Source organism: Alligator mississippiensis, chromosome 4, assembly GCF_030867095.1.
Source record: "Alligator mississippiensis isolate rAllMis1 chromosome 4, rAllMis1, whole genome shotgun sequence".
Lineage (NCBI taxonomy): Eukaryota > Metazoa > Chordata > Crocodylia > Alligatoridae > Alligator > Alligator mississippiensis.
The window spans coordinates 179,473,644-179,485,910 of NC_081827.1; the positions used below are offsets into that span (position 1 = coordinate 179,473,644).

Sequence of the window (12,267 nt, forward strand, 5' to 3'; positions counted from 1 at the left end):
CAGGAGGCGGGGCTTGGGGGCTCTCCCCGCCACGCCGATTGGTCCGTGACTGGCGTTGTCCCATCGAAACCCCGGCCGAGCAGTCACGCCGCTGGTTGCCACGGCAACAAGGTGGCGTCGGGCTGTTCCAGCCCCTGCTCTCACCTCCCCCCAAGCGCAGCGCTTCGCTAACCGCCTCCGGGCAGAACGGAGTGGAAGAAAGCAACTGGCGGTGGGCGGTGGGGAGTGATCTCGCGAGACCTTCGGGCGTCCCTAGCAACCGCGCGAGCGGCGGGGGAGCGGGCGGCGATGGACACGGAGGCGGCGGCCGGAGCGGAGGGGCCCTTCTGCCTGCAGCGTATCCTCCCCGCGCCGCCCGTGAGGGGCGGCGGGAGGCCGTTAGCGGAGGGGGGAAGGAAGCGGGGCGGGATGGGCGCCCCAGTCCATTGAGCAATAAACGTAACGTGCCGCGGCGCAATATCTGTTAACGTGTCACAGCGCAATCTACGTAATATACGTAACGTGCCGCGGCGCAATATACGTTATATATATGGCGCTGGACTACATAAATGTGTAACCAGCCGCGGCGCAATATACGTAACGTGCTGCAGTGCAATATATGGTAAAGTGCCGCACTGCAATATGCGTGACATGTACGTAATATGTGTAACGTGCTGCAGCGCAATATACGGGGCATGCCGCAGAGGCCTGGGGAGGAGCCGCAGGGCGCAGCCCAGTGGTTCCCCACCGGGGACCGGGCGAGAGATTTTCCCTAGACTGCTGTAGTGCCAATGCATCCCGCTCTGCTGCTGGTCTTCCTGCAGCTCTTTGCAAGAGGAGAGTTGCTCCCATGGCTTCCCCATGGTCACCAAGGGAGGGGGGAGGCAGAGCTGATGGTTTCTGAGGGGGGCCTTGAGCCCCTTGAGGGGGTTGCCTTGAGTTGGAGCAGGTTCAGAAATGTGGGAGTAGACAGGTGGTCCTGCTTGGACCACAGGGTTGAGCTGGATGGCCTCTGCCAAGCCCTATCTTTTGTACAATTCAACTCCAATCAAGGTGGGGGGGAGGGCATCTGAATCCCAAGGCCAGATTTGCACCTAGAGGATGCCTGCCTGAATTTGGGGAGTATCCAAAGCCCCAGACCAATGGAGGAGGGAGGGAGGAAGGTTGCTTGCCCCACGGTAGAGCCACACAGACTTGATGATTGAGTTCTGCTCGGTCAAATTTTGGAACCTGGCTATTCGGCTTTTCCCAGTTGAATCTGGAGCTGATTTGGCCTGGGGGGTGGGAAGCATGGATTGTCATGTGTCTGTCTGTCAAGGCACTAATTTAACCAGTCACTGTTCCTGCTACCCTGACTATCTCCAGGGCTCCTCTGCTTCTGCTGCTTCTAGGATAGCACAGGTAGCCTGTGGCTTCCCTGGCTCTTTGCTGTCCATATAGTGGATGCACTATTGCCCAGCAATGCATGGGGAACTCTTCTCCCTTCCTTTTCTGTCTTGTGAACTCTTTAATAGGAACGGCCTTGCAGCTCTGTCTGCCATTCTGTCTCCACAATATTTGGTTCCTGGACCAGTTTATGGAATGGAGATTTCAGACACTACAAGTTGTTGCTTAGGGTCAGAAAGAAGAAAGGCAGTTGATTGTGTGAGGCCTCATCTGTATTTGTCTCTGACAGTGGGGAAACAGATGCTCAGGAGCTAGCCAGCTGCCTGGATGTCTAGAGCCACAGCTCTTGATGGCTAGTAGATGGCTTTTAAGAGCCTTTTCCAAACCAGAACTGTTCTCCATGCCTGTTTTGACATGCTGCTGAGATACTCTACCAGGAGTTTGTAGACACATTGAGCACATACTTCTCAATCCTCCCATTAAAGTCAGTGAAGTTCATGCAGTTTTATCCTGATGTTAAGGAAAACAGTGTGTTAAGGAAAGCCTAACAGTTTGGATTTTTTTTTCTGTTTTTCTTTCTTCTTGAATAAAGGCAAACAAGCTCACACTCATTAAAAGACAAACTATTTTGGACTAAATCCTTAGAATTAAGAACAAAACATTTGCAGAGAAGCTTAGGTGCAGAAAGGTTTTTGAATATACCAGTCCCTGGCTCTGTCTTTCAATTGGTAGGCCTGTGTATTTCCATTCATGTGCATTACTGAATTTGCACAAGAAGCTTGGAGGTTTACATAGCTTGTGGATTATTTTGTAAAAAGCTCTTGCAAATACCTAGTTTCTATATACAGTATACATGTATGCCATAATACAGTGGTTCCCAGCCCTTTTAGGCCGTGGACTGGAAGTGACTGGGGACCAGTACAGAAAAGGGTTTGCTTCCGGTCTGCAGTATGCCAGTCTCTTCCAGACTTCCGGAGTCTGGCAGCCAACCCTTTGTGGCCCGGGAGCTGGGAACCTCTACAATAATGCACTCAGCATAGTCATGCAGTTGGGTATGTGCAACTGTTCATTGACCTGATCACTGAAAATCAGGCCTTATTCACTCAATGGCTACTCTGTTTATTTTGTGGTTTACAAGAGAAAGTGAGATCTCTCCAACTTTATATTAAGCTGGTATCTGAGATTTATGCTTCGTTTATTCTGTTTAGTACGTGGTTGCCAAACAAACGTTCTAGGGAGTTGAGATTTCTTAACAGTTTTCTTGGAATTTAGCTGACAGTTTTGTTGATGCAGGATGCATATTTGAATATCCTAGTGTAGCTATACTGTTTCTGTCCTGAGTATAGCAGTAAAAACTTGCTTGCACCTAGAGTTAAGATCTAGGAAGCTGGTTGGGAATATTAAAACAAAAAACATGTCTCTTACCTTACCTTTTGTTTTATTTCAACTTGTGTTACATAAAGGGGTTACCATATGAAATCTCAATGTATGACATAATTTATTGCCAGCTTTCTTCCAGAATTGTTTCTCAACATGAATATTTTTTTAATATTAAATTTACACAAGATGAATGAGTGTTAACTGAATGCTTGAGGACATAATCAACCCTTTGCCATACTAACAAACACATTTGTTGCACTTTCAAGAGACATGCCAATTCCTGTTTATTTAGAATGAGAAATATTTATTTTAGCCTCTTGTTTCAAGGAAACTGCGCTGTTTTCTTGTTGCCTCTACAGGAAAGATGGGTTGTACTGAATTTAGAGGAGCCATGAACAATTTTCCAATTAAGTTTTACATTTTACAAGGTTCACTGCTGCAATTGAATGTTCCTCTTAGGTCTTTTACTGTACAGCTACAGTAATTGTTCTGAGGGTGCAACAGGAGCTTCAGTGCTTAATTTACTTGTGTTCTGTCCCAGAATGTGGATCTTCAGATGTACATTTGTGATATCATATCTCTAAATCTGCTTTAAAATATCTATTCAGAAAGGGCAAAATTAACTCAGAGGTTTAAAGGCAGTGCAGTTAACCACTATGATGCAATGGCTTTCTAACTGAGAACAGAATTTGGCCCACAATTTGTTAAGAAACTCATTTCTAATGGTAGCAAAATAAAGAGGTGATATTTTAATACTGTATAAACCTGTTATAAGAAGTCTAAGTGTTAAATCCAAACTTCATTAGAATTGCATATGTGCATCCAAGGGCTGAAGCTACTCCTGAGTACATGAAGTTTGACTTTATGGAGACCAAGGGAGAAGCTGAGATTTATAGACAGCTGGGTTTTTGTTTGTTTGTTTGTTTGTTTGTTTTGCTTTATTTTTTTGCAGTTATTTCAAAAACTGTCTAAATTCTGTGGAATTTACCACATATGTCAGCTGTTTTTGACTTGACAAAATATCCAGAGGTTACCATAACAGAAGACTCTGAAGATGATTATCAATATGAAGAGGTAATCTAGTTAGGAGATGGTCTTAAGTGATACCTGTGGTACATGATCCATCTCTTCTTTTTTATGTGCATCAGCCACTATGAGATCCTAATGACAAAGCAGTACAACTTATTTAAAATACTACAAAATGTAATATATATTAAAATACTATAAAATGTGTTGTATATCATGCTAATATATATATAAATTTTACAATAGGAGCTAGTATCAGTTGACTTGCTATGTTTTATTTGTAGTTGCATAATTTGTTCTGAAAAATACTAATTATTCATTTTAGCTGATTTCAGCTAATTTGTGGTGAACTTTCATTTACCTGCTTATTTAAATACAGTTACATATTTAGATATGTTTATATCATATACCTATGCTTTCTTTGGGTTTGCTTTTCAGTTTCTTAATTTGCATTCTGTTCTCTGTGATCCATGCTCAAAGGTCATGATCTGTATAAAAGCCTTGTAATTAATCTTTAAAAAAAATGCCAATCACTATTTTGTCGGAAGCAAGGCCTGATCCAAAGCCCACTGAAGTCACTGGAAAGATCTGCATTGAGTTCAGTGAGATTTGGATCAAGTCTTTTGAGATCAGGTTTGAAATCTTCAAGTCTCTGGGACTTCAGCCAGGCAGTGGGCCAGGAGTTGATTCTGAGCTTTCTTTCTCTATAGCAGCATTTCTCAACTCATCAGTCGTGACCCAAAAGTGGGTCACAAGAATATATGAAAGGGTCACAAACAAACTTTAAAAATGGATTCTTCTTTAAGCAAGAAAAATGGGGGAAATCATGAGTTTTCCCATGCAGTTTGGTAGAGTTTCAGCTTGCAAGGGGCTGTTTGTGGCCCCTCATGCCCCACACACCTCCCCCCACCCCACCTCCTTCCCCCCACACTGCGGGGCTGGGGCCTGGGGGCAGGAGGCAGCAGGTTGGGAGTGAGGGGCACCGACAGGGCCAGGGGGCTGTATTCTGCTTAAACTATTTACTGGGTTGGGACTGGCCAGTAATGTTTACAAATGGGTCCAGGTACAAAAAAGGTTGAGGACCACTGCTCTGTAGTGTACATTTCAGCATTAAGCAACAATAATTCTTTCTTTAACACCAACTCCAAATATTTCCTTTAAAAAATTGTATTTTCTTTACTACCCCATGCTGAAGGGATTGAAACAATTATCTATTGGACGAAAAAGTGATGTATTCTATATCAATATCCTAATTTTAATTTTACTTCATTTATGTTTTGATTCAGGTTCCAGCAGATGATAAATTTAGCCTCCTAGAAGGTGATGAAGATCTGACAAAAGCTTTACAGACCATACAGGAGCAATCTGAGGATGCACAAATTATAGTAAGCTTTCCAAAGGTTTATATTTAGTAAAAATCAATTGGTAATAAAAATGATTTTAAATTGACTTAAAATGTTGACAATATTATTTCTTTTATTTATTGAATATAATTGTGTACAGAGGATTACAGCATAAGTCTCTGGAAAAATAAAAGAGATGTGACAAGACTGTGAGGCATGAAAATGCACAAATATATTTACATTCCCCACCTTTAAAACACTTCATTTACCTTATTGACTATTCTATTCATAGTTTATATATTCCATGTATTGCATTTAAAATATATAATAATTCACACCCTCCTCACACCACACTTGACAAGGATTTTCTTTTCTTATAAGCATAAATTGATAATCATTTAGGCCATTAGTCAGCAAAATAATTACGTATCCACTCATGGGCAGATCCAGGAGGGGAGGGCTGACTGCACAGTTCTTGCACGGGGAGCTGCTTGAGCTCCTGCTTTAGTATGGCTTCAGTGCTGCTTGAGTATGGCTCTGACCAGCCTGGCAGAGGTGCTGCTTTAGTACAGTTCCAGAATCTAGGGGGTAAATGCTACCACTGCTTGTCTCCCCCATCCTCCTGCCCACCACTATGTTCAGCAGCAGGGGAAAAGGCTATAGCATTCACCTCCTGGGTTCTGGGGATGCACTGATAAGCCATTGAGCTCTGCTTACTGCCCATGTGCTGACTGCACCCCCTTGCATCTCTAGGATCCATCCTTGTATGCACATATGCCCTACTAATGCCTGTGTTTAACGTCTTTGAATAAAAGTAGGATTATTCTTTTTTTTAAGTTTAGTAACAGTCTAAATTGATTTGCCAGTTAAATTTTTATAGCCAATTAGCCACTAAATCCCAAATCCTGAAACACTATACATATGGTCTGTAGTAGCCATTTCATATCAGTTTAACTTGACAGGCATCTATGCAGATGCCCCCGTAAATAAACATAATTCCTCACATGCTTAAAATGAAGCATGAGCTGATGTGCTTTGCTGAATCAGAGCCTTATTCAAATTAAATATTATTTAACAGTATTAATTATAGGTGTTTTTTATATTTACTGTTTGATTTCGAGCCAGCCATAGAATGGGTGGAATTGTGAGTTCAGAAGTTATTTACCTTTTCAGATATATGCTTTACTTTAGTTTATTGGTGTAGTACAGTTGGATAGAAATATGTTTTTCCTCACCATCCATTTTTTATGACACAGGATACTGGGCAAGATGAACCTATGGTCTGACCCAGTAAATGGTAGTTCTTATGTTCTTATAACTTCATAATTTATTCAGTAAGCTATTACCACAGTCTTTCAGTGTTTGGCAAAGGCAAACGAATATAATGATAGAAAATTTAAATGATATAAATAGTTCTCAAAGGCAGATCCAAAGAAAGCAACATATTTTATTGTGTGCTTGTAAATAAACTCATCAGATCTGTATTCCTTCCTGAAGATTAGATGAAATAAAATGAAAATAAAAACAATCTTTAGTTGTTAAAAATTGAAAAACTACTCTTTTTCTAAGTAGTGGTAACACAATATTTTCTAATATTTACCTGCACTTTTCCCCCCAAAACCAGCTGGTGAAAAGTGTGGTGTATATTATATGCAAGAAAAGGGATCCCCCTTTTCAGGAGCTATGGCAATTAACACTGCCACTGCTTTCCTGCTGCCAATTTTCCAGACCTATGGGGAGATTGTCCACCCAGATGATATGGCCCAATGTGATTAATTGGGCTGGTACATGGGGTCAGCCCTGGAGCCAGTGTGTAAGGTCTGAACTGGCATGTGGCTAGCACATAGCCTTGGACCTGGGGTGTGGTTTCAGAATGGATTTGGTGTGCCAAATCCAACCCAGCATGTGGCTCCAACACTGGCGTTTGGTCCCAGACTCAATGTGCTGGAGACAGCTCACGGTGTTCAACTTGGAGCACAGTCCTAGACCCAGTACACTGGGTCATTCCCATGTGGTGCATGGGGCTGGCAGCAGGCTGGCTCAAGAGCTGCTGCTGCTGAGTTACCAGGAAGGACAATCTTTTTTTTTTTTTCTTTTCTCATTTTTTTTAAAATTCAGGCTGCTCTTCTGAAACAAGGTGTGGGCTGCATGTGAAAAATGGTTTTTGAAATTCTTCGGAGATCAGCTGTAGTTACATCTCTTTGACTATGCAAATTGACGTTCAAGGAAAGAGTGGAACAATGGAGATTTTTGTTAGACTATTCATCTTTTGACAGTTTACAATTAGCTAATCTTTCAGCTGTTTCATAGCTACTGTTTTATTGAGCTGTAAGACTGCCACATAGACACACTGGATGTATGAAAACAATAACTTAGATTATATCCTGTATTATCAAAACGGCTGCAGTCTTTACAGTTGTTTTAAGCAAGTTGCATCGTATATGGTCAGTTTCAAATTGATTATGATTTTATCTTGTGAAAAGGTTTCTCTCTGCTTTTAGTCTCACTGTTGAGATGTTCTAATTCTTTGAATTGTAAACCATCATTTTGGAAATGTAAATTGTATTTTCAGGCTTTGGTTGGTATGATTTGCAATGGAAAAAAGAGGTATTTTTTTACCATGCTTGTTAATTGCCTGATTGCTTTCATAATTAAATGTTTACTGTATATTTTATGAGGAGTAACTACTAGATTGTTTAATGCTAATTTACTGGAAAGCCCAGGTGTTGCTGCAAGTGGTTTTGGTGACTCAGCAAGTAGCACTCTTCTTTCTGAATTAATATTTAATCAGTATCCTGACACTAAGTTAAGAAATACTAAAGATGGTGATGTGTTCTGTATGTGATAGAAAGCAAAGACTGAATATTTGTGATCATCAGATTCATCATAAATGTAAATGTTAGCCCTTGTGTCCAGGCTAACTTTCAGTTTACATTACTTAATGATTATGTCCTGCCATACCTCTTAAGTTTTAGTTTTTTTGTTGTACTTTGTTGCTCATCATGGCAAATTGTACACCCAGTTTTGAATTAAAGGCTGTATTTCAATAGTAGGTGGAATTATTTTTATGTTTAAATTATTTTTATTAAGAAAATGATAAAGAATGGACATAATTTTGTACACAGATCAAATTGAGATCCAAACATAGAGTAAGTAGAACTTAGAATTCATAGTTAGTTATTGTGTCTAAAACGTTTATACTTTCTCTTATTGATAAGAATGTCAGGCATAAGCAGTAACATTTGAGAAGAGAAGAAAAACTGTTTTAAAATTTGCCAGCTAATTAGCAGTTTTAAAAACTAAGATCACTATGCACAGAACAAACCAGTACATGTTACTATTTACTATTTTAAAGGAGAGGAAAAATATAGGAGCACAGATTAAAGTTATGTTCCAGGAAAACATTGTGGGGCAAAAATGTCCTCTTTTGGATCTCTTTTTGAGTATGGTAGAGACAGAGAAAAAAGGTATAGGACTTATTGTGCCTCTCTGATCTCCTGCTGCCAAGTCTCAGCAAAGGAGAAGGCCCTAACTTATACCCTGGACATAAGTTCTCCATGGGGTCCTGTTGCCAGTGGAGATCATAAGTATTCTCATTGTCTTTCTCCTGTATCATATGGGTGTGATGGCACCTGATACAGATATAATTATGCTGGGGGAGAGTTTTCCTGAACAGGGGAATATTTTTGCTAGCCATCTATATCTTCATCCTCATTTGTCCAAGTCAGGGATGGCCAGCCTGTGGAATCTGTGCCACATGTGGCAAGGGCTGTCTCTAGGTTTGGGGCATGGGTCAGGGTTGCCAGCCCAAGAACATTTTTTTTTTAAACCGACAATCTTCAACCTTTTTACATACAACCAAACATTTTTACTGATACATTTTTTACATAATATTACATAATTTATTTCAAATTAGTATGAGCACACATGCAAGGAATCCATGAAGAGGTCTGCCCCTCACTTCCTTGAAGGGGACATACTGCTGGGGGTTCCTGAGGAGGCTGGTGCAAAAGGAATTAGGAGTCATGTGAGCTGGCTCTGTGTGCTCCCAGAGCCTGCAGCTTCCACCTTAGCCCCTGTGTCCTGGGCTGCCCTAGAGATGCTGTAACATGTGAGGACAAGAGGAAGGATGGGGAGCAGGCAGTGACAGAGCCCAGCTCCAGGATGAGCCCTGTGGGGAGTGCCCAGGCTCATGATACTCTTTGGGGAGCCTGTGCAATTGTGGGTAGGGGAACTTGGGCATGTTGCTTTGGTAGCCCCCTTTTTCTGGTGGCTCAGGTTCTGGCATCTGTCCTCTATTCTTGAAGTATCCTTACCTCCCAGGCTGTGCTGGCAGGCTCTTTGTGTCCAGCCTCTGGGGCACCCTGCTCATCTTTCTGGCTACCTCTGTGCTACCCGCTCTACTGCAGGGGGCATGTATTTCGCAAGGTGTACAGGAAGGAGGGGGAACTTGAGCGCAGTATGGAGATTCTCCAAGCCCTGTTCTCTGTGACTGGACACACTCCCTGCCATTCAGGTCCAGCCTAAGCTGTCCCCTCCCCTGTGAGAACAAACCAGTAGAAATTCCCCTTTCCATGCATATGCTGAGACTCAAGCATTATCTCTTTGCAAAGGTCCTAGTGTACAGCAGCAGCATGGAGCAGGGTTGCTAACCATCCATCATTTTTATGCACATTGAAATATTTTTTTGGATAAGTGTTTTTAACTACTTTTTTATGGACTGTCCATACATTTTGACAGTGGGCAACCCTGCACGTGGCAGATCAGGGAGAGGGCAGGCAACACTGTAGCAGATAGGGCAGGAAGTAGAAAGCATAGCAGCAGATTGGGGAAGAGTGCACAAAGCAAACAGAATTATGATGCTTCACTGTGTGTATTTTTTTAGATTTTTCATGTAAGAATTCTGTGTAGCGTTTTAGATGGGTTCCTCACCTCTTTTACATGTAGATTCAGAGCCACTACTATACAATTTTATATCAAAGAAAGTACATTTGCAATACCTTATTCTGTAGATACATCTAGTACTATTACATTTCTGGATCTTACTTCATTTTCTAGGGATCCCAGTTGTCAGTTTAAAGCAGTTTTTTTTTAGTCTTCCTATGTTGATTTGATTTGTAGTTTGTTTGGTCTTGCTGTTAACAATTCTACATTTTCTCCATTGTTTCTTTCATATCTGCTTCTAATTGAGTGAGTTTTGCAAAGAATCTCTCAATTTTATTTTTCAAAGAAGATAGGGCAACAGAAAATATATTTTTTGAATTTAATTATGCTCATCGATCCTTGAACCGAAAATTCGTCTAAGTATCAGCAGATGGTGCTGTAGGGAGGCCCTAGCTTTCAGGGAGCCCATCTTATTGTGCTTGTTTATTAGGTGTGTTTGCTATCACCAGAATCGGCACTTTTTATATTGTGATGACATTTTTGTAGTTTTCATTCAGTAAGCAATAATAAACAAAGACCTTACAATGGATTAATTAGCAGAAGATCTTTTAGGATGTTTCTGCTTGTCTGTCGGCTTATATGGCCCTCATCTGTGTCATAAGCATGTGATTACTTTTCAGTTAAATGCATTTTATGGTCACACTGTACATATGAACCAGGGAGGAGTAGTTATCTCCATATCACAGATAGACATTTCTCATTCTGAAATTTTTGTGAATTGCATTGCAATTGGTAAGGTAGGCTGTGGATTAAAAAATTATGAGAATTACTGCAATAGATGCTTCCTATCCTTTTGTAGTTCTCTGCTCAGACTTCAGTTTCTGAAATAAGATATTTACTACACCATAACTACAGGATGGGTGGTGGTCCAGTGGCTGGCACAGCATCTGAATGGGACCTGGGATTCACAACTGACTGCAAGATGAACATGAGCCAACAGTGCAATGAAGTCGCCACCAGGACAAATGGAACTCTGGCGTACATCAGCCAACGTGTTGCCAGTAGATCCATGGAGGTGCTTCTGCCTCTGTAGTAGGCATTGGTGAGGCTGCAGCTGGAGTACTGTGTCCAGTTCTAGACACCACACTTCAGGAAGGATGTGGATAAGCTTGAGAGGGTACAGAGAAGGGCCAGCCATATGATTATGGGCTTGGAGGATAAGCTTTATGAGGAGAGACTCCGGGAACTGGGTCTGTTCAGTCTGAGTAAGAGAAGACCGAGAGGTGACTTGATAGCCGCCTGCAAGTATGTCAGGGGCGAGCACCAAGATCTAGGGGAACAACCCTTCAGGAAGGCACCCCTTGGGAGGACAAGGACCAATGGACACAAGCTAATAGAGGGAAAATTTAGGTTAGACATAAGAAATTACTAATTTTCCGTAAGGGTAACTAGAATCTGGAACACACTTTCAGCAGAGGTGGTGCAGTCGCCATCCTTGGAGGTGTTCAAGATGAGACTGGATAAGCATCTTGTTGAGCTCATTTGAGCCCAATAACCTCCTGCCTATGGCAGGGGACTGGACTCTATGGTCTTGCAGGTCCCTTCTGGTCCATTGATTCTATGATTCTAAGTATAAAATATATGGTAGTGTCCATTAAATGCAGTCCCCGTCAGTGCCCACTCTTTTTTCAAGCCATGGTGAGTCATATGCATGACTTATATGCATTGACTTCCTCTTCACTCCCACAGCTGAGCTGCACCTTCCTTTCCCATTTCCAGTGATTCCTGTTTCCTTACCAGCCTTATATGTCTGGGAAACATCACCAAGTGGTTTGCCCAAAATCCTTCTATCGCCCCCTCTCTCAGTTTGTCTCATGTAATTAGTGTGCCCTGGCCATCCACAAAGTGGAGCTGGAATAGGTTACCCAAAATGCCTCAACTGTATATACATTTTTGGAGGAACTGAGGACTCATGACAAGAACACCTGGTTCCAGTTATGACTAGGGGGCTAATTTGCACATGGATCCTTTGTGGCTGGATATGTGGAATACACACACATACTGAGCAGCACTAAGCTATGGGGTCACCACGGCTTTAAATGCTGTTGACACTGCTGGAGCCCAGCCCAGTGAATGATATGGTAAATCATGAGCCTTTTGGCTTTGGATTAATATCAAGCATAGTTTGTGCTGTATATATGTGAAGGTGCCCAAGTGCTGCTTAAAAGTGTGTTGATGGTACCTGTGCTAAAACTTGCAGCAGTTTCAA

At 41.9% G+C, this 12,267-nt stretch overlaps 1 protein-coding gene across 3 annotated transcripts in view; it reads left to right on the forward strand.

The window, feature by feature from the left end:
• The first annotated feature begins 140 nt into the window (after positions 1 to 140).
• The window catches only part of SPAG16 (sperm associated antigen 16), a 988,711-nt gene continuing 976,584 nt past the window's right edge, over positions 141 to 12,267 (forward strand). Inside the window, exons 1-3 of one of the 3 annotated variants that reach the window (XM_059727149.1) lie at positions 141 to 337; positions 3,773 to 3,819; positions 5,058 to 5,156. In XM_059727149.1, the coding sequence (XP_059583132.1) occupies positions 289 to 337; positions 3,773 to 3,819; positions 5,058 to 5,156 (195 nt within the window). In that variant the 5' untranslated portion in view covers positions 141 to 288. The remainder of the gene's footprint in view (positions 338 to 3,772; positions 3,820 to 5,057; positions 5,157 to 12,267) is intronic. The other 2 variants (XM_019492271.2, XM_019492270.2) reach the window with 2 other exon arrangements.